The 27,559-nt window shown below is 37.2% G+C and overlaps 2 protein-coding genes across 4 annotated transcripts; one reads left to right on the plus strand and one right to left on the minus strand.

The window, feature by feature from the left end:
* Positions 1 to 5,350: 5,350 nt before the first annotated feature.
* Positions 5,351 to 25,790, minus strand: LOC123549756 (coiled-coil domain-containing protein 102A-like). 3 transcript variants are annotated; one of them, XR_008371221.1, is made up of 9 exons: positions 25,713 to 25,790; positions 15,444 to 16,256; positions 14,657 to 14,765; positions 14,011 to 14,127; positions 12,744 to 12,953; positions 11,393 to 11,563; positions 10,558 to 10,635; positions 9,284 to 9,981; positions 5,351 to 6,270 (listed from the first exon to the last, which is right to left on the minus strand). XR_008371221.1 is itself a non-coding variant. In XM_053544942.1 (8 exons), the coding sequence occupies exons 2-8, from the start codon at positions 16,166 to 16,168 to the stop codon at positions 6,190 to 6,192; spliced, it is 1,476 nt and encodes a 491-aa protein (XP_053400917.1). In that variant the 5' UTR covers positions 16,169 to 16,256; positions 25,713 to 25,790; the 3' UTR covers positions 5,351 to 6,189. The 3 variants fall into 3 exon arrangements, 2 of the variants coding, with proteins under 2 accessions (XP_053400917.1, XP_053400916.1); XM_053544942.1 differs by lacking the exon at positions 9,284 to 9,981 and having other exon boundaries at positions 10,573 to 10,635; XM_053544941.1 differs by lacking the exon at positions 9,284 to 9,981 and having other exon boundaries at positions 10,532 to 10,635.
* LOC123535800 (uncharacterized) lies at positions 19,645 to 22,068 on the plus strand. Its single transcript, XM_045318552.2, has one exon. The coding sequence runs from the start codon at positions 19,645 to 19,647 to the stop codon at positions 22,066 to 22,068; it is 2,424 nt and encodes an 807-aa protein (XP_045174487.2).
* Positions 25,791 to 27,559: the final 1,769 nt, after the last annotated feature.

A 27,559-nucleotide genomic window follows, 5' to 3' on the forward strand; every position in this document is an offset into this window, starting at 1 on the left:
TGTAAAACTGGATTAATTCAGTAGAACAAATAAAAATACACCCAAGCAAAATCAATTTTGTTGAAATTTTAATGTTTTTTTTTTATATTTTTTACATACATGTACCATTATTAATGTTGAAGCTACTAGATAATATCGAGGATGCTAAGTGTACAAACTGCGAAAACTAACACTGTGTAAAAAACAGGTAAGCCAACTAATCAGTGAAGGTGTGAGTTCAATTAATTAAAAACACTTACACATTTCAATTAAAGGTAACAGCTTGTGTAAATAATAACTGAAAATTGCTTGACTCGATTCACTCACTTAAGAACAAAATGCTATATAAGGTTCGGAATATATTGAATCTACAGTCTAAGACTACAATGGCTAAAGTCGTGTTATTCGGGGATAGCTATATCAAACGTCTACGCAACTTTTGCGAGGATCGTACAGGATTTCATGTTCCTTTTGACACACGTTGGTACGGGAAAGAAGGTCTGAGAACAGACAGGATGGATACAGATTTATACATCAAAATGCTTGAAGAAAAAGCCGATGTCGTCATTTTAGCAGCCGGCGGCGATGATATCACTGTGACCTCAAGTCCAAGAGAGGTAGTCGGAAGAATTTCTGAAATAGTGGAGGAGATATATGCCAATGGGTCGAAGCACGTGTTCATTGCGGAAATAATGACACGTGGTGATTTCTCCAAGTGTCCAGGCTTGACGAAGCTTTGTTTTGACAGACAAAGGGTTAAAATCAACAAATTATTGGCCAAAACGTTTAAAAACAATTTCGTAAGATTTCCCGACATTAAGTTCCCAGCTAACTACTCAAAGGATCTCGTGCATTTGGAGAGCCAAGCTCCGGGCAACAATGGCATGCGTAAATACCAGTGCAGATTACGCAGAGTACTATGTAGTGCTAAAATATAAAACCAACGTGCCAACAGTCCTTTTTAGGACTACACAACAGTCCTTTTTAGGACTACAGAACAGTCCTTTTAGGACTACAGAACAGTCCTTTTCGGACTACAGAACAGTCCTTTTGAGAACCACACAACAGTCCTTTTTAGGACTACACAACGGTCCTTTTGAGGACCATACAATTGTCAAGAAAGAAAAAACTGTTATCAGTTATTGTCTCGTTATTATCAATAAAATGTTACTTTTAAATCTGTTATCTTCATATTGTTTTGCCAGCTGCCAAGGAATCAAACCAGAGCTGGACGCAGGTTAAGATGTGTAATATATTTTGTGAGCTGCCAAAGGATCAAAACGGGCAATATATTTTGTGAGCTGCCAAGGGTTCAAACTTCGCGCGAGTTGGAAGCAAGGAAGCAGTTCCTTTTGTCAGCTGCCAAACAAACTCCCTGAGCTAAAAGTCAGTTCATTTCGGTAACCGTACCCCCATCCCCCACGAGACAAGGTCATATGGGTGATAATATGGGTGATATCTTATGTCTGCTGCAAAGCAATCAAACTTACTGCCTGAAATTTGCAATCTTCACTACTTACTGAGCTGTCCAGGTGGGCAAAATGTAATGCAGACTGGTCACAATGTCATATGAGTAAACTGGCTTTAAAAAGAACTAATTCAGTAGATAAGTTGTACATATATATTTGTTAATAAATCTTTGTTCGAAATACATTAATAATTTTCTAAACCACAAAATGTGATAAAACTATGTAAAATAAATACAATAACATGTAAACTGACGAAATTACAAAATATACAAGAACAAAGTACAGATCCTAGAAAAATATTAGGCAAAAAGGAAAATGAAATGTTTGTACAACACTGGCTCATAAATTAGCTGGTTTGATGGTATGAAAAATTACATGATATGATGGTGTAACTTGAAATGTGGTTGTTAACTGAGACATGGAAATATGATACTTTTCAACGTTGCAATATTAACAGAAAATAAATAATGATGTAAAATAAATATGCACCAGAAAAATCAAAAGTAAAAATTGCAAATATACAAATACATACCGGTATGTATAAATGTAACAATATATGCTTAAAGCACTCACAACACGACTGATGTACAAAAAAAAATAAAATGAAGATTGATACATATTGTAATTAAAGGCTCACAATGCCATTGTTTACATTATCACAACATAAAATATGTCTATTATTTCTTAAATCCTATTTTTGATACTTTTTTTCTCATATATTGGTCAAAGGTCTGAATACTAATTAACACAAGATGAAATATTACTGAATCCACTGTTTACAATTACCTCCCTTTATAGCTCTGTTTTAACTTTATGTGTTATCTTGAAAGTAGTGATTTTCTAACCCTGTAATTATGCATATTGTCTATTTAGATAAATGCTTTATCTGATTTTAACATAAAATTAAAAGCCTTATTGAACTTAAACATAAAAATAATTGGTATATTAATATCATACAGGACATGAAAACAGTTTACAAAACTAGAGATGCTTTTGAGAAAAGCGCATGTCTCCACAACTGCCCCTCTGAAAAATGTTAGTTTCTCTAGATGTTTTAGACGAGTGGACCCAATTAGATGGTCTGGATGAGTGGATCCAATCAGTAATCCAAGGGCCATAAATCAAAAGTGCCTAGGCGGATTTGGCTAGTTATCGAACTTGGGTAAGGTCTTATGGCCAAACACATTTTGTTCAAGTTTGATGAAGATTGGATGAGAAATATTCGAATTAGAGTGCGGACAAGAGTAAAAAGACCGATTTTTGGTAATTCAAGGGCCATAACTCCAAGACGCCTGGACCGATTTGGCTAGTTATCGAGGTCTTATGGTCAAACACATTTTGTTCAAATTTGGTGAAAATCGGATGAGAAATGTTCGACTTAGAGTGCGGACAAGAGTAAAAAGGCTGATTTTTCGATAAATCAAGGGCCGTAACGCCAAAATGCCTGGACCGATTTGGCTAGTTATCGAAGCTGGCTGAGGTCTCATGGTCAAACACATTTTGTTCAAGTTTGGTGAAGATCGGATGAGAAATGTGTGATTAACAGTGCGGACAAGAGTAAAAAGGCCGATTTTTCGATAATTCAAGGGCCGTAACTCCTAAATGCCTGGACCGATTTGGCTAGTTATCGAACTTGGCTGAGGTCTCATGGTCAAACAAATTTTGTTTAAGTTTGGTGAAGACTGGATGAGAAATATTCGAATTAGAGTGCGGACAAGAGTAAAAAGACCGATTTTTGGTAATTCAAGGGTCATAACTCCAAGACGCCTGAACCGATTTGGCTAGTTATCGAACCTGGCCGAGGTCTTATGGTCAAACACATTTTGTTCAAGTTTGGTGAAAATCGGATGAGAAATGTTCGACTTAGAATGTGGACAAGCTTTGTGACAGACAGACACACACACAGACTGGAGTAAATCAATATGTCTTCCACACTACTGTGTGGTGGGAGACATAATTATTAAATATGTATATTTTGGAAAATTAATTTTAGCTTGGTATTGTTTTAGAGACCTTCACATAACATTTTGCCCAAATCGCCATAAATACAGTAAAATTTCCTTCCATTGAGACAAATTCCACATCAACCACAATATTGATGTATGGACAATATGGTAAAGGCAATGATATATTTGTGCAGTTTTAAAATATTGATATGTCAAAAAATTAAAACTGTAGGAACTCAAATATCTTGAATGTAGAAGCAAAAGGGCAACAAATCTGATCCCTTTATTTGTTGACACACTGCCTCAATGATTCAAACATTTCAGCCATTAACTCAATACAAGTCAGAGTCACACAATGGACAATATCTGATATGATCTGTGACCCCTTAGGGTGACACTGACATTGGACAACCCCTTAGGGTAACACTGACATTAGACAGAAGGGACCTGTGGAAATACTCTGTATCAATGAGGGACTTATTTCTGCCATATAAATAAAAAAATCCTTAAAGCTTATCCAAGTTGTCGCCCAGACAAGATTTTTATATGACCTTTTGACTTTCAGTGTGACCTTGACCACTGAGAAAATGGACCTGTAATTTGCACTTGAAACAATGAGGCAAATATTTCTACAAGATAAAAAAGATAGCTCCCTGCATGTGAAAGTTACAGCCTGGACAAGTGCACAGTGACAATTTGATCAGGTTATTCAGTATGTCCCGCAGGTGTATCAAATTGATGCGCATGAAACTAGCCTGATTGAAATGAATACAAATTAGATGAAACTGGTGTACCCAGCAAAATTCACTTACACAACTGAGACTTCCTTATTAAATCTGAAAAAATCTACAAAAAGAAACTGCTGTAAGTGGGGGTATTTGCAATAAATGTTGCCCCACAAAACCCTTTTAAATGAACTCAAACCCTGGTAAAATAATTGCACTTATGTTACCTATTCTGATTCTAGTAAGATCCTTACCACACCTTAAAATATCGAGAATTCTCTAATAACTTTAATCACTGTCCTGCAGTACGTATATTCAAACAAAATAAATCTGTAGCTATATTATGTAGTCTAAATATCAAAAACTGTCAACATTATTAAATTTCTGTTTTCAATTAAAAAGAAATCTCTCAAGACCCTTTCACATTTTAGGATTAACCGTCTCACTTGATAAATTATCTAGAGATAGAACCTCAAATTTTCAAAAACAGAAATGCATGAAAATGATTTCTAAGTTATTTTACTTTTTAAGTTTGGTTTACATCAAAAACTTACAACTCTTGCTTCATACAGTATTTATCAGGAACTTAAAAAGTTAAACACAGAATTCTATTAGTTTACTTCCCTTGGACTCTCAAACAAAAAATGAAAAAAGACTTAAGACATGCTATGATATTCATTTTTGTAACAAAGCCAATTATTATGCATTTATCCGTGCATGATTCACATTTGCTTCACTGCTTCAAATGTTTATATTACCTAGGCCTACCTAATCTTTGTAAACTGCTTCATACAGAACTCAATATACAAGTTGTTGTAACCAGTCTTAAATTAATTTCTTTAACTGTACATACACACTTGTTTGGTATGTCATGTTAAAAAATACATACATAAAATTTACATTATAATTTTCAGGAAAAAGTATAAAATGACAATATGAGATGGTTTTTATATTGCATTATGTTGAGTGTACATGTACTGGCAAAATATTGCAAGTGTTATAACAGAGAACATTTTTATTTGAAGAGTCTTCTATTTTGAAATGAACATCTACTCTGCAGAAAAATAACACTTTTCATTTGAAAAACAATCATATTTACTAATATATATATTAGAGATGTCAATGTAAGGTAATTTTGATAACCAATTAACTGTTAATTCTTCTGAATGGTTAACTGATGAACCAAATACCATGTATTGCATCTATTTCTGTACTGAGAAATGATTCCCCCCCCCTCAACTAAACAGAAATTTGGACCAGACTATTATTTCATATGTCTTCTATTATTACATGTATGTAACATTTTTGATAGAAATATACAGCAATAATGTCACTGTCTTATGAAGAATTTCAAGATGACTATAGAAGGAGAAAGCATATTGAAAACTTAAAACTGTTGTTTAACCACACTGGTCAAATTAAAACATGACCGATCATTGTTTATGAACTTTAAATTTTTTATTATTTTGAAGAAACGTAAATAAAATTAGAATAAAAGATTACTTATTTCATTCACCAATAATCGGATGTTCAAATGGTTAACTGAGCAATCACTGACATCCCTACAATATAACCACTGTTTCCCTAGCTCCAACAGTATCTCTGAACAACAATGTATTAATTAAAGCCTACTGCATAAATGACTCAAAAACTTCCTAAAATAAATAATACCTCACAACTTTCAAATCTCATTCACAACAGAAAATTTTCTGCTCTTTAATGTAAAATTCTTGGGCTCTTGGTATAGCTTTTCTTTTAAAGTTAAAAGACTAACTTTTATCAAAACTTCAAGCGTTTCTACCTGATTTTGTGAAATATCTTTAAGCAAATAGTATATTCGACAAAATGAAAAAGAGGGCTAATGTTTCCAAGGACGATAATTATGAAAACATAAAAGAACCATCTACATGAAAACATTTAAGAATATATTCCAATATATCTGTAATTCATTGCACTTGATACTGCTGCATGAGTTTATTGTAAGCTAGTCATGACTCGCCAAATTTTTGATAAACTTCTTAAGATTACTATGGGCCATCACTGAAATCATCATCAGAGTCATCATCTATTTCAAGAGCCTGAAGATCCGGACTGTACGACCTGTGGCCACCTGCATGTGACCCAGAGCCTGGCTGTGAACTCCTTCTCAATCTGAAATGAATTAATTGTATTTCATAAACTGTCAAAAATAATGCTGACTTTGAACAAATCAAAAGAATCTATTACACTGTTGCAATCTGCACACTTGTCTCAAAGTAATGCAGTTAGGTCAAACTATATTGTTTATAAATCAAGTAGTAATGGGAACACAAGCTATTAACAAAGAGAACAGTTTCAACTCGAGTATAATACTGACTGTCACCACAAACATGGCATAATTAAGTCTATTACTAACTTCCCAATACAAATACTAATTTATTTTCTGTCCATTTTAACATATGACTTTTTATAATATATTAATCCATCATATTATATATGAGCCGTGCCATGAGAAAACCAACATAGTGGCTTTGCGACCAGCATGGATCCAGACCAGCCTGCACATCCGCGCAGTCTGGTCAGGATCCATGCTGTTCGCTTTCAAAGCCTACTGCAAATAGAGAAACCGTTAGCGAACAGCATGGATCCTGACCAGACTGCGTGGATGCGCAGGCTGGTCTGGATCCATGCTGGTCGCAAAGCCACTATGTTGGTTTTCTCATGGCACGGCTCATATATGTTAAAATGGACAGAATATTATTATAATGAATCAAAATTTGTGTAGTAATATCTATCAAATCCACAGGAATCAATGATATATTGAAATCTTAAATGATATCAATAAATGAAAAACATATAGAATATACCCCTGTCACTCATATGTAAATCAAAATGCCTCTGCAATTCAGGGAAGCTGTAGATGTTCTAACTGAACTTTGAGATTCTCTACCTGTTCCTGATTTTACTTGTTTTGGGTTAAGTGCCATTTTTCGAAAGTATTTCAGTTATGTAACAGCAGGCAGTTAACCTAACTAGTGTTATTTCTAGAGCGACGCAGCGGGGCGCCCTGCCCTGCCCTTTTTTACTGCCGCCATGCTGCCCTTAAAATGTGCCCTCTTGCCTTTGATCTTCTGCTAAATCCCGCCAATTTCCCTGTTGACATGCCTCGACATTTTTTGATCAGCAAATTACGTCAGGGTGAGTGCACACAGATGAGAATCAATGAAGTGTTAAAACAAATTGATAAAGAGTATGGATCCTGTGAAATGTCAAAAAGGCGTGCGTAAGCGGCCAGCTGATTACCGAGCAAGTGAAATGTGCCCTAGATTTCTTTGTGCAAAATTTAAATAAGACCGTTGTTTAGTACAATAACAAGTATAATGTCAATGCAGTTTGATTCTACTGTAATATAAACTAGAAAATGCACAAATTTTAATGGATATCGAAAGTAAAAGTAAGTTTAGAATGTCCGTTCACGAGTCTTATTACTCCTGATGTGGTATGCAATTTTTTCATATTTCCTTCAAAAAAGCTGACAGTCGGGGTATTTTTTATGATGAGAAACATCAAAATTTTAGGAACTATCTCTGGTTTACCCTAGTTTGTCATGTAAACTGAGTAAAAACTACTTTCAGACAATATTCCGAAAGTGTACCAGTATCCGGGTAGTATATTTTGGATATGCGTTTTAATAAACTTTAACCTGACTGTAATAGCACTTTTCTGTTAATGAAATATTGATGAAAGACCTGGTCAATACAACATGACTTTTGATAATTATTAATTTACAATGTGTCCTGAAACAGGCCTTTAACTATGTTGTTTACAACATGATTTGGTTTCAAGATTAAGCTTATATTAAGGCCCTCCACTATTTCATATTCATATGAATAAGTTGACATTCTTTGTGACATTTTTTAAGAGAAAGGCTTGAATGGTTTAACCTAAACTATAAAGTAAGTAAAAAGCCTTTGTAAACTTTTTTACTGGTTTTGGGAAGATTTACCACTTTATTCTGTGACATTTCTTTAAAGTGTGCAATAAAGATAAATGGAATACATATTAACTATAGACATCTAGAAATGCAACTACTGCTATGGTAACTTTCACGTATAAAAGAGCACCCTGCCACTTTCGGACATCACCCTGCCCCTTTTTGGCAGCACCCTGCCCTTTTTGAGCTCTAGAAATAACACTACTAACCAGTGTTCTTGGATTCTGTTCCAGTACCAACCTGTTCTCTACAAGTAACTGCAAACTTCTCCACATGTATCAGAGGTGGAGGACAAATGATTTCAGACACAATGTCGTTTAGGGAACATATGCCTCACCCAAGGATCAAACTCACAACCCCCATCCCTATCTGTTGATAAGCTCATCACTGTTCCTCTGTACCTTACCTACATTGTTAGCTTACCTGCTCTGAAGATGTTCTAGTTGTACCTGGGGATTCTCTACCTGTTCTTGAAGCTCACCACTGTTCCTCTGTACCTTACCTACATTGTTAACTTACCTGCTCTGAAGATGTTCTAGCTGTACCTGGAGATTCTCTACCTGTTCTTGAAGCTCATCACTGTTCGTCTGTACCTTACCTACATTGTTAACTTACCTGCTCTGAAGATGTTCTAGTTGTACCTGGAGATTCTCTAGCAGTTCTTGAAGCTCACCACTGTTCCTCTGTACCTTACATACATTGTTAACTTACCTGCTCTGAAGATGTTCTAGTTGTACCTGGAGATTCTCTACCTGTTCTTGAAGCTCATCACTGTTCCTCTGTACCTTACCTACATTGTTAACTTACCTGCTTTGAAGATGTTCTAGTTGTACCTGGAGTTTCTCCGTCTGTTCTTGAAGCTCATCACTGTTCCTCTGTACCTTAACTACATTGTTAACTTACCTGCTCTGAAGATGTTCTAGTTGTACTTTGAGATTCTCTACCTGTTCTTGAAGCTCATCACTGTTCCCCTGTACCTTACAAACATTGTTAACTTACCTGCTCTGAAGATGTTCTAGTTGTACCTGGAGATTCTCTACCTGTTCTTGAAGCTCATCACTGTTCCTCTGTACCTTACCTACATTGTTAACTTACCTGCTCTGAAGATGTTCTAGCTGTACCTGGAGATTCTCCACCAGTTCTTGAAGCTCATCACTGTTCCTCTGTACCTTACCTACATTGTTAACTTACCTGCTCTGTAGATGTTCTAGTTGTACCTGAAGATTCTCTACCTGTTCTTGAAGCTCATCACTGTTCGTCTGTACCTTACCTACATTGTTAACTTACCTGCTCTGTAGATGTTCTAGTTGTACCTGGGGATTCTCCACCAGTTCTTGAAGCTCATCACTGTTCCTCTGTACCTTACCTACCTTGTTAACTTACCTGCTCTGAAGATGTTCTAGTTGTACCTGGAGATTCTCTACCTGTTCTTGAAGCACATCACTGTTCCCCTGTACCTTACCTACATTGTTAACTTACCTGCTCTGAAGATGTTCTAGTTGTACCTGGGGATTCTCCACCAGTTCTTGAAGCTCATCACTGTTCGTCTGTACCTTACCTACATTGTTAACTTACCTGCTCTGAAGATGTTCTAGTTGTACCTGAAGATTCTCTACCTGTTCTTGAAGCTCATCACTGTTCCTCTGTACCTTACCTACATTGTTAACTTACCTGCTCTGAAGATGTTCTAGTTGTACCTGAAGATTTTCCACCTGTTCTTGCAGTTCATCACTGTTCCTCTGTACCTTACCTACATTGTTAACTTACCTGCTCTGAAGATGTTCTAGTTGTACCTGGAGATTCTCCACCAGTTCTTGCAGCTCATCACTGTTCGTCTGTACCTTACCTACATTGTTAACTTACCTGCTCTGAAGATGTTCTAGTTGTACCTGGAGATTCTCCACCAATTCTTGAAGCTCATCACTGTTCCCCTGTACCTTACCTACATTGTTGGCTTACCTGCTCTGAAGATGTTCTACTTGTACCTGGAGATTCTCCACCTGTTCTTGAAGCTCATCACTGTTCCTCTGTACCTTACCTACATTGTTAACTTACCTGCTCTGAAGATGTTCTAGCTGTACCTGGAGATTCTCTACCTTTTCTTGAAGCTCATCACTGTTCCTCTGTACCTTACCTACATTGTTAACTTACCTGCTCTGAAGATGTTCTAGCTGTACCTGGGGATTCTCTACCTGTTCTTGAAGCTCACCACTGTTCGTCTGTACCTTACCTACATTGTTAACCTACCTGCTCTATAGATGTTCTAGCTGTACCTGGAGATTCTCTACCTGTTCTTGAAGCTCATCACTGTTCCTCTGTACCTTACCTACATTGTTAACTTACCTGCTCTGTAGATGTTCTAGCTGTACCTGGAGATTCTCTACTTGTTCTTGAAGCTCATCACTGTTCCTCTGTACCTTACCTACATTGTTAACTTACCTGCTCTGTAGATGTTCTAGCTGTACCTGGAGATTCTCTACCTGTTCTTGAAGCTCATCACTGTTCCTCTGTACCTTTCGTACATTGTTAGCTTGTGTATCAACCTAAATAAGAACATTACATCCAGTTTATTTATCTTATTCCTATGAACATCTAGAAAGCGAAAGTAACCATGGTCAAATTCTTTATAATTAACCCATAACCACCCTTTCCAGTGGGCAAAAAAACAGATGATATTTGATCTTTGATCTAGGTGTGACCTTGACTTTGGATCTAGAAACCTACCCTACTGCACATCATCTTGATCAGAAAAATATATTGTGTTAGTTCAAAAGAAATCCTTATAATTGATGTAAGAATTTTTGAGTGTACATGAAATAAAGCTATCTGACCTTTTACTGTGACCTTGACCTTGGACCTACTGGGTGATGTGTATATCTTGTCATGATATGAAAGTCAACAATTTTGTGAAGTAGCTAAAAAATCCATAAAACAGTTTCAGATTATGCCTTCAGAAATGAAATAACTGACAAACAGGCAAATAGACAGATTGGTGTGACATTAATATAGCCATCATATCAACAGGTATTATAACCATATATAGCCTAATGCAGTAAAAATTTGTTTTTTAATTTGTATATCTTGTCATTTCTGAGACACAGAAAGTGGACATTAACAAGACTATTTGTTCTGTATGCTTAAAAGAAGTAACATAATTCAAGCATATGTTGTTTTGGGAGAATGAGCCTCAAATATAAAAGAGACTTCAGGAAAAAACGATTGTTGTAAATTTTCTTCTTAAAACTCAGATGTCTAAATTTGAAAATAAATTAGTACAACTTCCTGTGGTCTATTTCATACCTCATCTTCTGCCATGGCAAGTTCCCGTTTCAGTTCCTCTACACGTGACCGAAGTTTTTTCACCTCCATCTCAAACTGGTCACATCGACGCTTGCTATGCTCCAGGTCAGTGAGACGCTCTTGTAATGTCTTCTTCAGTTTTGTATGAACATGTTTAAGGTCAGCCAGTTCCTACAGCATACACATGAATAAACTTAGACTTACATACATATCATGCAATATATAACAGAAGTGTAGTAAATTTAATGAATTATATTAATTTATTTTAGGTTGATTGCGAAACAAGTCGACAACTTATTTTAACACTCTTGCCATCTCATTCCTGATGGAATCCATTGCCATGAGGGTATGAAAGAAGCGAAGTCAATTTCCCTTCTATTTATGCTGAGAACCAAGCAAGGAAGCTACTAGTACCATTTTTCACGTCTTTGGTATAATGTGGCTCGAGATCAAGACTCCTTACATAAATCGCTGATCCATAGTTTGTGCTACTGACTGGTCCATAGTTCAATCCCAAATTTTGCTGAGCTATATTACAAACTTGAAGAAAAAGATATGAAAATGTATTTCTGATGTCATGTAATAAAATAGTTATTGAATGGCTTCCTAGTCAACAGTCAAAATTATTGGTTCTCTGTTAATGGTTTTAAGTTTTGACTGGCAAGGAAACATGCTTCTATATACAACAAGGAGCTGCGTTCAATAAACGCTTGATGCCCCCGGCGGCCTCCTTGTCGATACAAAGCAACCTTAGTCCAAAACGAGGTCAAAGTCAAGGTCAAACTGAGGTCAGGTGATGTTTGAAGATGAGGAATGGTCACAGGTTACATCTGTATTAGTATCAATTCATTCTTGTAAGCGGTATTGATGCTAGAAGAAACGGTACCATTTGGTTAACCAAGAGATGGCCCATATAAAGCAACCTAAGTCCAAAAATGAGGTCAAGGTCAAACTGAGGTCAGGTGATGTCTGAAGATGAGGAATGGTCACAGGTTACATCTGCATTAGTATCAAGTCATTCTAGTAAGGGGTATTGATGCTAGACGAAACGGTCCCATTTGGTTAACCTTGTATGTACAGACGGACGAACGAACAGGACAATCACTATATGCCTCCCGCATCAGTAGATGCCGGGGGGCATAATAAAAATATCATAATGAGATATCAAATACTGATCATTCTGTTTTGATAGGAATATTGTATGGATCATTTTAATTGATAACCAGTCCTAATGTTTGTAAAATACTAAATATTGCAAAACCAACTATGTCCTATGGGACTTATTTAATGGAATCCATTGTTGTGACATTCCTAAAAAATTTTTGAAACACTTTTGTTATTTTTTTCTTACCTTATTTTTTTCTGACACCTCCATCTGTAGAGTTTTAATATCTTTATTTGTCACTGTTGAAGCATGAGTGCTTTTTCTCTCCAGCTGTTCTTCGAGGTCAGATATCTGTGTACGTAATTTTTTATTTTCCCGTTCAAGGGCCAGTTTTTCTGTCTCCATTCTCTCTCGTTTACCCCATTCATCTGCATTCTCCTTCTGTAGTCTTTCAAGCTAAATGAAAACAAACACACTTCGAAAATCTGAAGTTTTATAATGTCGTTTCATAAATATTTTTTCCCTTTGGTTGCTACAGGAAACAAAATTGATCAATCATTCACTTCTTATAAGCATTTTGAACAGCTAAACATAGATTTCTTAACAGTGCTTTATAGCAGTTTCACAGATCACAGGCAATTATCCTATGAAGTTTGTGGACTGTAAGCCAAAGCATTAAGTTTCTGTATTGGAACTATTTTAAATGTCAAGGATATTGTGACCTTGACCTTTGACCTACTTAACATAGACAATCAGCTTATTGAAGGCAGTAGACAATAGGGTTCCTAACTTATACAATAACTGAGCAGAAACCACTTTCAATCTAGAGGTCACTGTAGTCTTTACCTTTGATCTACTGACTCCCAAAATGATAGGGGTCATCTACAAATGACAAACAATCATCCAATGAAGTTTGATGACTGTAGGCCAAAGTGTATTTTAGCAACTGAGCAGAAACCGTTTTTAAGTATGAAGGCCACTATGACCATGACCTTTTACCTACTGAACCCCTGAAACAACTGGGGTCACCTGATCACTAAAGGCAATCAGCATATGAAGACAAAGCTTTCTAAAGTCATTGATCAGATATCATTTACGTCTCAAAGTTACTATGACCTTGACCACTGATACCTAAAACAACAGAGGTCATTTACTGACCAAATAACATCTGATGACTGTACTAGGCTAAAGCATTCTTTAGTAATTGAACAACAACTATCATCAATCTCAAGGTCACTATGACTTTGACCACTGATGTCAAAAACAATATATGAAACTGTATCCATGGGTCATTTACTGACCATAGGCAATCATCCTATAAAATTTGTTGTATTCAGAGCTGTTTGGAACGAAGTCTAGGACTGTGTAATTTAAAACTGAAAACTAGAAATGTGTCCATAGGACAAAGATGCCCCTACCATGTGATTTTGAGTAATGGTACTTTCACAATAGAACATGTATACGGATGTTATGGACTGGAAAAGAAATACGACAGGTTTGTTTATATACTGACCTCTAGTCTCAGTTCTGAGAGTCGTTTATCTACAGTACTCCTCGACGACTGTTCATCCTGAAGGTCGGAAGATACTCGACATAACTCTTCTTCGTGTTGGTCCTTTAATTTTCTTACCTGTAGTACAATTCATTATCTTACAGAATTTTTTATCTTTTTACGTTATTTTGAGTACTATAAAGTGTTCTAAGTTATTCTTTTGTTAAGATTTTAAGCAATATCTGATAATACAGAAACTTGATGTAACCTTGACTTTAACCTTTTTCTTACCGTAATTTCTAAAATGGACTGGTCCATCTTTCAATTTGGGCACTGCCACTTATTATTCAAAGGGGTGTTCACTGAAAATTTACTGTCTGAATAGCAAACAGTGCAGACCATGATCAACCTGCATGGATGTGCAGGCTGATCTTGGTCTGCACTGTTCGCAAAGGCAGAATCACTTGCCGCCAGCAGGCTAAAGGTAAATAGTATATGGCATAGCTACCATTAAAACGGTTTTACAATGATGCCAATATATGTATCAAATTTAATAAATATCAAAGTCAACAAAAAAAACCCTAAAACAACACAACTAGTAACTGTAAAATAAACTTAATTTTTACAGTCAAATTTTCCACTTAAATAAAACTTTTCTTTCACTAACCTGTACCTCCAGATCATGTTTAATTTGATTTTGTTCCTCATACTTTGATTTCCAACTATTAACATCATGCCTCATCGTCTCTAAAGACTTTGCAAGCTGTGACTTTTCTCTGAAAGGAAAATAAAAGGTTTTTGTAAGCACAATGCAAATAACAGATGAAAACATTGATAACTGAAATGAAGCATCATCTTAAAACAAGAAAGAAATAATAATATAATGTTCTTTAGATGTATTTAGGGCAATGTTGACAGTTTTACAGACTTTTTATGAAAGAAAGAGTTAAATGAATTAATGAGTTAATTTTAATTAAACCAGACTGATGCTGAATGCTCTTTGTATAATAAATATTCTGTATTCAAAGCCAGGGCTTTTCTTGCTTTACAAACTATTATTAAAGTAGATGTAAAAGGTGAATTCACAGTCACAATGAATATTGTGTAATCTGTTTCCATTTACCCCAATTTCATTGCTGGATCTCTGAGCAAGCAGAACAATTTTTATACTTAAAATGCTTCTATTGCAGACAAAAGTTTCTTTTGAGAAATTTTGAAGACATTATGAAACTTGTTTCATAATATCTGGTTGTCTCAGCCAGAGCTACTTATACTTCATAGTTGGTCACATACTTTTAGCTCAAAACATGTTTTCTGTGAAATATACAGTACATGGTAATATCTTTTAAGAAGCGGATTGTGGATTTTTTTTTAAATGAAACACATTCACTGTTAGTAGCTGACACTTATTTCTGTGTTTTCTAGACATGGATCCATAGATACAATGTACATACTCCCTTTCTGCTGTAATTGTTTTTTGTGATTCCTCTAACTTCAGCTCCAAAAGAGCAAGTTTATCTCCTGCTATTGTCTCTGAACACTCTGGAGACTTAGAAACATCACTTCTTACACCAGTAGTTGATTCTTTGGTTGGTTTTGCCTCTGCTTGGGGAGAGTTAGCACTTGGCTGGACAAACGGTTCAGTCTGTGCAGAGGTACTCTGGAGCTCACATTTTGATTGTACACTATCTAAACTGTTACTAGAGGTAGTTTTGGAGTCATCTGATAGTTCTATCTGTTTATCTGTTACTTTACTTTTATCATTATCTTTGCTCGTATTTACCAACCCTTCTCTTTCTCTTTTTAAACTGTTAATTTCTTTGATACATAGGTCAAGTTTTGCTCTTAGTTGTCTATTTTCTTCTCTAGCTTTATTTCTTTCATTTCTAACTTTACTCCATTTTTCACGCCAGTTGGATGTGCAGTCTGACCACCAGCGCATCGTTTTCTCCATCTGTGAGGCTCGGGCTCGAATCTCCTCCAGCTCTCGTTGTTGAAGTTCTAACTTGTCTTCCAGGTCACTGTTGACATTGTGTTGCTGAGGAGCAACTGGCACATGGTTTGATTCCAATGCAGGTAGTGGTGAAGGAGCAACAGGGAACTGAGGCCCTGGGGTGGCCCTCAGGTAGGATACATCCCCCTTAGGCACCGCCCCGTGCGCTGGCTTTTGACTTGTCATTACAATCTCCTCGAATAGTTATGGTGTGCTATTCAAATTTTAATATCCTTTTTCACCCTTCTACCTCTCATATATATATAAAACCAATCTGAAAAAAGAAAAAGAAAGCTAGCATTTACAAAAGATACATATAGTACTGAACATATGCAACTAAATTGACATAGTTGTCAATGTGTTGCACACAATGTGCCTATTGTAGTAAAATTTTTATCAAATTACCATCATTAACAGACTACTGGGCCGTGATGGAGCTCAATGTTGGCAAAAAGCCGGTCAATATGAGTACTGACCGGGCCGGCGGTCAATACTGGTTAAAACCAGTCAATACTGGTCAATACTGGTCGATTCAATACTTTGGTCATTCTTGGGTGGTCAATACTGGTTAATTCAACATTTTTACATAATGCACATTAACAGACTAGAACAGGCTGTAAGATTAATGTAAAAATAATAAAGCAATTTGAATAATATAGAATTTTGTTTATTAAAAATATAGTGGTCGATTCAATTTTGGTCCTTGGCAGTGTGTCCTGGTCAGGCTCAGTTCTGGACAATATACTTAAGACTGGTCAGTGGTCAATACTAGTTCATTCAATGCTGTCTTCAAGTTATCAATTATCTAATTCAATTTATCTTCTTATAGTAGCCTTTATTTTGAATTAATAAAAAAAAAAAATATTCCTATAAAATACACTAATTGAAATGGACAGTACTGGTCAATTCAAATTTTAGTCCTACACAGTATCCCTGATCAACAAATATAGTGGTCAATACCGGTTATTTGAATACTTGCATAACTTTTTTTTTTTTTAGATAAAGTATGTTCAAGCACCTCATTAATACAGTGGGATTATTGATCATGACTGCTAATTAGTGACTAGATAGACAGGTCTGCAATATATAATCTTGTGTATATTGTAAGACAGGGTGTCAATTAGGCAATGTGACACTTGCTATCAAAACACAATTAAACCACTTCCATGAAAGGGTCCAGTTATTCACAGCAATTTTCATTGAATTATATTTCAGTAAAAATAATTAGATTTAACACTTGTGAATCAAACACTTAACTGCTACAGTTTATGAAATACTTTCTACAGATGAAGTTCAGTTAAATTAGCAGTTTAATGACCAGTATCAACCAGTACTGACAAATCAACCACTTTGACTAATTTGGAAGCATTGATTTGGTTGTTTTAACTAAATATAATGCATGCAACCATCTTCATCAAGCCCCAAATGCTCTTAACAGTCATTATTTAAATTGTTCATAAACTCTGCAAAATATCTTAACAGTCAGTATTGACTAATTGACCAATCAACCACTATTGACCGGTATTGACCACTTCAGGGAGTACTGACCGGGGCGGTTATAACCGGTTAAAACCGCTGGTTAAAACCGGGGGCGGTTTTAACCGCCCAACATTGATGGAGCTCCATCTCTCACATGAGTTTCACTGCCTAAACAGGTAACAATGCTGGTACAGTATCATCAAAGAACATTTCTACCAATCTGAAATGATTTTAAAAACTTATCACTGTGTTCATCTCATTCATTCACTGCAATGATTTCATGTTGCTCAATATTGAAATGTAAGATACTGGAAAATGTACCTAAAAGAAGGAAAATTGCAATGGCACAGTTCTCAGTGCTGGTGCAGTAGCAATATTTTTTGCAGCTTACAACAAGAGAACTGACAATTAACTGTAAATGAAGTACTGCCCTTGATTACTATGGAACTAATGGTTAAAGTCTTCCATCCAAATAACGGTTGGAAAACATGGGTCTTCCCTGTAGAAGTAGGATGCCGCGGCTTCCCATCCAGTTCAGTGTGGAGAATGCTTGGGGCATTGGGCATCAAAGGAGCAACAAGGAAGACATCAGTCCATGTCCTCAGCAAAGCTGCTGAGAGAGCCTCATGTTGGCTTTGGCTACAGCGTAGCAATACATGCTGGAAGCCAACACAGACGGGGTAGGGGTTGACCGCCCTACCTGCCCCACCATCAAGAGGGTGTTCCGAGTTAAGGGGCGAAACACCTGTTGACGGATGGAACTCGGCTGATGACGTCTGTGTATGCAGTATATCTGTATTTATCACACTGCTTATCTCTGGGTAACCAGTGACCGCCAGGAAAGTCTGGATGACAACCAAGAAAGAATGGTGACGCTGGAGAGACAGATGACATCTAGGAAAGACTAGAATCGGGGTATAGTGGGTCGGCACCCCGCTATGCTGTTCCCATGAGGGAACACCTACACACAAGCTACGACAAACCAGAAAGATCAACACCCCCAAGGCCTTCCGAGAGGGGGGGAGGATGATAGGCCTAATCGGACAGATTTAGCGGTAACGACACGGTACGAACAATCGACTATGAGAAAGAGTGAACACGACACATCGGTGGTGTGTCCTTGCGGAAAGGTATGCAAGAACCAGCGAGGGATGAGGATCCATCAATCACGGAGTGGCTGTCAGTCTCGGGGAGGACAGATGCAACGCTCAGAGCAACCTGGTCAGACGGGGGAGACAACTAGTCAGGGTTCCAACCACAGTGCTAGCAGTGTCCCAGCACCTGTACTTTCATTGACTGAGGGCAGTTCTCTGGGAGGTGAATCATCATTGCTTGATGACCTTTCGAGTCCATCGCTTGAGGACCTGACAACAGCACTGACTGAGGAAGAGGAAGACAACCCATTAGAAGGCTCACCTATATTTGGGTCTGCACAACTGGAAGACTCCCCAATTTTTAGCCCTATAAACAGGCACAGAGAGTTGCAAGGCCAAGAAAGCCCAGGAAGTTCATTTTCCTTTCCCCAGTCATGGGCTAGTCAACCTGTCCGCGAAGACACAAAACTGAGCCAGAAGCAACAACATCCTGCTAGTACAGAGAGAAGACAAAAGATTGCTTGGCCCAAGATGAATGACAGTAGATGGGCGACTTATGATAACGACTTAGATGTTATCCTGCAAACAGCACTTTCAGGCAGTGTAGAAAGAAAACTCCAAGCCTTACCTTCAATTGCCTATGCTGTTGGTAAAGAAAGATTTGGAATAGAAAAACCAACATCCGTTGCAAAGTCCAGACCCAGACAGAATAGACGAGTTGTTGAAATCAAGAAGCTGAGAGCTGAACTACGAGCTTTACGCAAACGATTCGTGCAGTCAGAGGTGTCTGAGAGGGAAGGCTTGTCAAAACTACGTGGAGAGATTAGAGAAAGATTGAAGACACTGACAGCAGCAGAAAGAATAAGAAAGAAGAGAAGAAACAGAGCTAAGAAGAGAGCAAAATTCATCTCCAACCCATACAAGTTCTCTAGGGAACTTTTGGGAGAAGAGAAATCCGGCTCACTAGAGTCCAGCCAGGAATAGGTAGAACACTTCCTCACAGAAACCCACTCCGATCCTCAACAAGATCAGCCACTTGGGGACTGTGACAACATACTTCCTGAAAAAGAACCACTTCTACCTCTCGACATGAAAGAACCTTCGTTTGCCGAGATAAGAGACATTGTAATGAAGGCGCGCTCTTGTTCTGCTCCTGGTCCAAGTGGCATCCCTTATAAGGTGTACAAGAAATGCCCCAAACTTCTGAAACGGCTATCTGTTCTTCTTCGAGTTATTTGGAAGAAAGGAAAAGTGCCTGAGTGTTGGAAACAAGCCGAAGGTTGCTTCATCCCAAAAGAGAAGAACTCCAAGACAATCAAGCAGTTCAGAACCATCTCCCTCTTAAGTGTAGAAGGAAAGATCTTCTTTTCTGTTTTGGCTAGAAGACTGACAACATACATGACTACCAACAAGTATGTCGACATCTCAGTGCAGAAAGGCGGAATCCCTGGTCTATCAGGATGCGTAGAACATACAAGCGCACTAACGCAACTCCTGCATGAAGCAAGAATCAATCATAGCGATTTGACTGTGGTGTGGCTTGACTTAGCAAACGCATACGGTTCAATACCCCATGAGCTGATCAAGAAGTCATTAGAACACTACCATATTCCTGACCATGCAAGAAGCCTCATCATGAACTACTTTGACAACATTCATCTGAGGTTCTCATGTAGTAGGTTCACCACTAACTGGTTGCAACTACAGAAGGGAATTGTCACAGGCTGTACGATCTCCGTCATACTATTTGTAATGGGTATGAATATGATCCTCAAGGCAGCTGAAAGGGAGACAAGAGGACCCAAGACAAGTAGTGGCATCAGGCTTCCATCAAATCGAGGCTTCATGGATGACATGACCGTGACAACAGAGAGCCACATTCAGACCAGATGGATCCTTAAGGTACTTGACAAGACAATAACATGGGCTAGAATTCAATTCAAGCCAGCAAAGTCGAGATGTCTGATCGTAAAGAAGGGAAAAGTGATGAACAAGTTTAAATTGTTTATACAGGATGAAGAAATCCCAGCACTTGCCAATAATCCAATAAAGTGCTTAGGGAAGTGGTTTGATTCCTCCATGACAGACAAAGACAGTAAAAACAGACTCCACCAGCAGGTTCATGATGGCTTACGTAGAATTGACAAGTGTGAGCTTCAAGGAAAGTTCAAGGCGTGGATATACCAGCACAGTTTCCTGCCAAGACTTGTCTGGCCATTGATGGTGTACGAGTTACCACTTACTACTGTTGAAAAATTGGAACAAGCCATCAGCAAACATCTGAGGAGATGGTTGGGACTACCCCCTTCCTTCACAAGTATTGGTTTATACGGACACTCGAACAAACTCCAGTTACCAATTAACTCCCTTGTAGAAGAGTTTAAGGTCGCAAAAGCTCGTCTATTGCTCACACTGCGAGACTCCAAAGATAACAAGATCAGTGGTGCAGGCATAGACATCCGAACTGGTAGAAAGTGGTCAGTAAGCCATGAAGTTGAAAGGGCTGAAAGTAGTCTCAAACACCAAGACATTGTTGGCTCTACGAACAGAGGAAGAGAAGGTCTAGGTACAAGAAGCCATCAAAGTTGGGCGGACGCTAACCTTCAAGAGAGAAGATCTATGGTACAGTCAGAGATTAGACGGTCTGAGGAGCAAGAAAGGTCAGCAAAGGCAATTCAGTTTGGTAGTCAAGGCAACTGGACAAAATGGACAGTACCAGAGAGGAAACTCACTTGGAACGAGTTGTGGACTTACGAACCACTCCAGCTAAGCTTTCTCCTACGTTCAGTATATGACATGCTCCCAACGCCAACAAATTTGTACCAGTGGAAGCTGACAGAAGACCAAACCTGTCCACTTTGTGAGAAGAAAGGGTCGTTGCGCCATATTCTATCAGGCTGCCCTACCGCTTTGTCTCAGGGGCGGTACAGATGGCGGCATGACAAGGTCCTCGGCGAATTGGCACATGTCCTTGAAAAGGATAGAAGGAAAGTTAAACCTCTGATTCCAAAAAGCCATTTAATCAACTTTGTTAGAGAAGGAGAGAAGAAACCTGTGTCCACAGTAGAGAGAGGTATCTTGCAGAACTCTAAAAGCTGGGACCTGCGGGCAGATCTAGGAAAGAAGTTACAATTTCCTGAAGAAATCGCCCACACAACTCTCAGACCTGACATCGTTATTTGGTCCAGAAATCAAAAGACAGTAATTATGGTGGAGTTAACAGTGCCTTGGGAAGAGAGAGTTGAAGAGTCGAATGAGTTAAAGAGGGAAAAGTACGAAGAGCTAGCCAACACATGCAGAGGGAACGGCTGGAAAACATGGGTCTTCCCTGTAGAAGTAGGATGCCGCGGCTTCCCATCCAGTTCAGTGTGGAGAATGCTTGGGGCATTGGGCATCAAAGGAGCAACAAGGAAGACATCAGTCCATGTCCTCAGCAAAGCTGCTGAGAGAGCCTCATGTTGGCTTTGGCTACAGCGTAGCAATACATGCTGGAAGCCAACACAGACGGGGTAGGGGTTGATCGCCCTACTTGCCCCACCATCAAGAGGGTGTTCTGAGTTAAGGGGCGAAACACCTGTTGACGGATGGAACTCGGCTGATGACGTCTGTGTATGCAGTATATCTGTATTTATCACACTGGAGGTTGGCCTTCAAGAGGCTGTGAAGATTAACAGAAAAGGACACGACACATACGCGACCTTAATGTAATCAATGCATCCAAGTTTGCACGAAATCACGAAATGTAAACAGCAGCTGACTGGAACATATGCAATATTTAGAGTGTAAAGATAACTAGGGTACCCTATCTGATAAAGCAAGCTTGCTAATATCTACCTGTCACTGTTGGCAAATAAGAAAGAATGTTATGTTGATGGTGGGTGTGTGTGGGAGGTGGCGGCGGGGGTATTAACTTATGTCAAAACATTTTTTACTCTGGACCAAAAGAATAGAATAATGACATGTTAGAATCTTGGAGTTTTCCATTAAAAGCAAAAAAAAGAGAATAAAAATCCTGCTTATTTCAAGTGTTCTGCCACATTTCATAGTACATTGTTCTTTTAATAGCAGACTTCCACTATTCTGTTCCCTATCATTACAAGACCAAGATCATGGTTTTGGACTCTATTATGTATGAACTGTGACAGCTAGTTTGTAGAACTTTAGGCATTGGCTAGGGGCCTGGCAACCAGACCTCTAGGCCAGGGCTGTCTAGATGTCTGGTAATTAATATAAATATAATATACTGAATGGTACTTGCAAGGAGAGAACTTTCATTTATATAGCAAAAACAAGGGACAACTTCAAAAATTTGCTATTACTTTTTTTTGTGTGTTTTAAATATATTGCAAGTGATGGGAAACAAGTATTTATAATCCTTAAACCCTGAGAAAAACACAATCACGAAATTTGATTTATACTAATTAAAATTAGCCATTTGTTCGAGTAAGGTCTGGTGCCTCAGGTTAACGATATAGCAGCAGTGTCAATATACTTTATTTAGTGATTATTTTTGCCAGAAGATAAGCATTTGTACAATTTGTACAAATTATTTGTTTACCTTGAAAAATGCAAATAATTTCAAACCACTGTATCCAGCTACGGAAGTGGCAGTGTAGAACAAAAGATAAGATTTCAAAAATAAAGTAAACTTTGGGGAAATTTTTGCTGCATCCAAAGACTGAAAGAGCTATAAAAATGAATAGATCGGCAACTTGAAAGGCATCTAGAGCGAATCTCGCCAACATCACATGGGACCTGAATGAGATCTTGTTTTACCGGTGTATGAAACAGACAGCAGAAGGATAAAAATTTGTGTTGTGAAAAACTTTCTATCAGATCGTTTGTTTATAATGATGATGGTATTTTTTTAATGTTATTAGTAATTTCTACACAGGGAAGGAATGAATTTATGATTGGAAGTCTGAGAAATCAACAGTTGTCGTTTGAAAATTGGACCCAATTTGTTTTTTTACGTGCCGGCGGTATCGCCAGTGTAATACTTTAATAAGCGTCTCACTGTGTTGATTTGATCACGAGTGATCAAGTCAGCAAACGCTTCAATAAGATAACACGGTGACACGCGCTTACGCAAGATTATTTCCTGTTGCCATTCTGTGTATTTTATACTTCTTTGCTGCATCTTAATTACAACAATGTTTTACGATAATCTTTTTCTAAACCTAGAAAAAAGGATAATACTAAACACTACAGCTATATAGCATAATGGCTGATACTCCCCTCATTGTAAATGGGTATTTATTATTGGCTAATACCTGAAGAAGGGATCTATCTTATAATGTTGAAAAGGTCAATGGCTATATAGCCTGTTCCCCTATATTCTCGCGGTACTAGTGACACTAAATACAGTAAGCAAGCAAATGAAAATCTAACAGTTATTTTGTTTATTAATTTTAAATAATTCATTATATATCAAACGTACAACTACAAGTTTTGACATAAAATATAATTAAAATACTCCCGACAATCAGGTGTCAACATGTACACTTTCTACCATTTTGATTTTGTATTTTCTTGGTATTTTCTCGTTTAAGATGTTGTTGTTGTAGAATTATTGTTAGGCTGCATACCAGTATGATACCACGATATTTGTTTATTTCTGGTACACTAAGGAATTCTGTTTCTGTTTGTAAAAATAACAGTTTAATTGTAACAATATTGGTAAAATTACGGGAAATGTTCCACACCCAGTACTTAACAATTTACTAATTTTGACAGGGTGCACACCAGAAAGAGCTGTCTGTTTTCAGAACCCTGACCTTTGAACCTTTGTATGTGACCACTAAATCCAGTTCGTTTTGGAAATTATGGTACCAAGGCAGGAATTAAAGGGAAGCGGGGCATTGTTGGATCGTTGTCCATCTGAATCGGTCCTATTTATAACAGACGACAAACAAAACATTGGTGAAAACGATGTTAACAAGCGAAAACTACAGGATATGGGTTTAATTGGATAGAAATTTAAGTATTTCAACTATTTAAAATTCTATACATTCTGGATAAATTGATTAAAATTTGAACTGAAAATGAATGTAGTTTGTTTGCAAACAATGTCAAGATAGGTATTTCAATGACCTTGACCTTTAATGTAAACAAATATGGCGTCCGTCGATTGAAAGTAGAAAGTGCAACTCGCTTGAAAATTCATAAATACACTCGTGATTTTTTCGGTGGAAAAGACATATTCTTTAGGAACAAAATCGGCGGTGAAACTTTGCTTTTATTTAGTAACATAGAAAGTTGGAAACGATTTTCAATTTTCATAAATACAGCAGCAAACAAAAAGAAATTCCTACAGATGATGGATCACCTCACAAGTATTTTATTATTGCAGAAATTAAATCATTATCAACTCGCATTTACAAGCGATCTGCCTCCAAAACTTCGAATCGTAAAGTGCTCACTGCGCATGCGCAGCGGAAGTTATGAAACTCTAGGGGAGAAGCAATTATTCACTTTTTGTATTTTTTATGGTCTATTATCACTAAAGGGGAAGCAACTAAAACATTACTAATTATGCATTCTGGAACTTATCCCTTTGTTGGAAATAGTGGTCTCCCTTTTGTTTACATTTTTTCTTGCATCAAGAGAGAAAAAGTAGGAGAAACAATTTTATGGAGCAGAATCTTTTTTGCAATAGATTCAATTAATTTCTTAACATTTTTAGAAAGACATTGCCCTAAGAAATGAAGTAACATTTTGAAAAATAGGAAATGTATTTTTTTATAAAATGTCATTGAAATAGCTAGTCAAGATGGTGCTGCAGTGCAAAACGGAAATAACGCGAAAGTACCAATGAAGCGAGAATACCGCGGACGACTATACTCGAGCTGAAAAAAATAAGAATTAAAATCACACTTAAAACTAACTAATTCTCCTTTCGATCAATGCATTTGTTAATGAAATGAAAAAAAAATGAATATCTTTTTGTTCGTTTACTCGACAGAATTAAAAATTGGAAAGATTGGTGCAACGTCCATCGCGAATTTATGTTACAAAATGTTTATCAATGTTTTGTAGGTTATTCAAGTATACTGGTGCATTCACATCGGTGGCAATAGCATAACAGTTTAAAAAAGTAACTGAACTTCTACAAGTATTAAGATTATTAGATAACGCTGAGATGATAAATCGCTTACAAATCGAGAAGTGAATTGTTTATTTTTTTGTGTCCTCCATTTTGCTTCGCTCATACCCGTACACGAACCCGTACCGTACCGTCCAGACACACCGGCAGTGTACACTTTTGAGGATGAGACGGGGCAGTTCAACCTTTGAATTGGAATCACGCCGACTGGTAGACATTTGATTCCGTGTCCGTGTTAATAATGCAATATTATTTGGTATTCCCTTTTATAATATTATGACAGCACATTTTGTACCTTTATAATTAATGAGTTCTTATGAATTTTATTTAAGAATAAATTTGCAGTATAAAATCCTCACAGTATAATAGATAGAATGAATTCAATACATTGTATACTCACCATGTAATGTGTTGGTATGAAACCTGGCCCGGGATTACAACAAATACTTTCACTCAACACTCGAATTTCAAATATACAAAATGCGCTATTTTTGTCTAAGATTGCAAATGTAGATATAAGAAAGAACCTATAGAAATGTTATAAATGTATTGAAAATAAAAATTTGTTACCTTTTTTTGGCCTGGTTTACTAGTCATGAGGTATCTAGATGTTCAATTATCTAAACTGAGAGCACCGGCTCTGGTAAATTACAGTTATACTATACAATTAAAATGTACTGAACTATACTTGAAAATGTAAAAGACCAGTGTAAAAATCCACATATTCTTTCTCACAAAATAGTGCCATTATGCACCTCAAAAGTGGAAATTTCACATTTTACTCTTGTAACTGTATTAATTACAGGATTACATGTACTTGATTATTATATAATGACAACCCTGTAGGTCAATTTTGAATATTATTTTCAAAACAGGGTAATTGAAAAAAAATGAATAAACAATCAAATAAACAATAATGAGAAAAACTATTTCTGATGAAAACCTAACTATTCATCTCTGTAGAAATTGTTCTTGAAATGCATAAAATTAAATGTAAATATCTCGCATATTAAGTGAACAGTTTGGTCCTTGGTCACATGCGTTCTGACTGGGTACATACTGGCTACTTTGACAATTACCAGCTAGTATATCAATGTACTTTTGTTGTTCATTGCAAATATATAGTATACATGTATAGTACATATTCCTGATTGATAGATAATCACAGCAGGCCAGATGGCCAAGCTGGAAATAGATGGCCATGTTTGCTTCCAGGTATCACTGGGTAATAAAACAAATGAAACGATGATTCTTAATAACCTGACAATTAGCTACATGCTATGACCACCAACCGCTACCAACACCCCCCTTTAATGACTTAAAAGTCTTTGGTAGTTATTTCCAATAATCATCGGTAGTTGTTCATTGTCCGATAATAACCGGAAGTAAACTAATTTAGACGTAACGGTTACAATAAAGTAATCCTTCTTTCCTCACGAATTTCAGCACCATTTCAGATAAGGATGATTTTCAGTATACATGAACGGAATTGGATCCCCTTTTAAATGGCGCATTTTCTAACCTTTAGCCTGCTGGCGGCAAGTGATTTTGCCTTTGCGACTAGTGCAGACCAAGATCAGCAATCAGCTGGTCATAGTCTGCAGTGTTCGCTATTCAGTCTGTAAATTTTTAGTGAACACCCCTTTGATAAACAAGTGGTACTGCCCAAATTGAATGATGGACCAGTACGTTTTAGAAATTTAGCGAACGACTGAAGGTTAAATAAATATCTGATACAGTTTTGACGTCGAAGTTAGACAGCTTGTTGAAGCAGTCCCATCCTAATATTTACAAACTGATAGAACTTTATAACAAGAAACTTTCCGTTTACGAAATCAGACTGAACATTACAGCACGCTTATGGAGGAAAAAAACATCCACAGAAACACAAGTATAGAG

The sequence above is a fragment of the Mercenaria mercenaria genome, chromosome 6, assembly GCF_021730395.1.
Source record: "Mercenaria mercenaria strain notata chromosome 6, MADL_Memer_1, whole genome shotgun sequence".
NCBI classification, from domain to species: domain Eukaryota; kingdom Metazoa; phylum Mollusca; class Bivalvia; order Venerida; family Veneridae; genus Mercenaria; species Mercenaria mercenaria.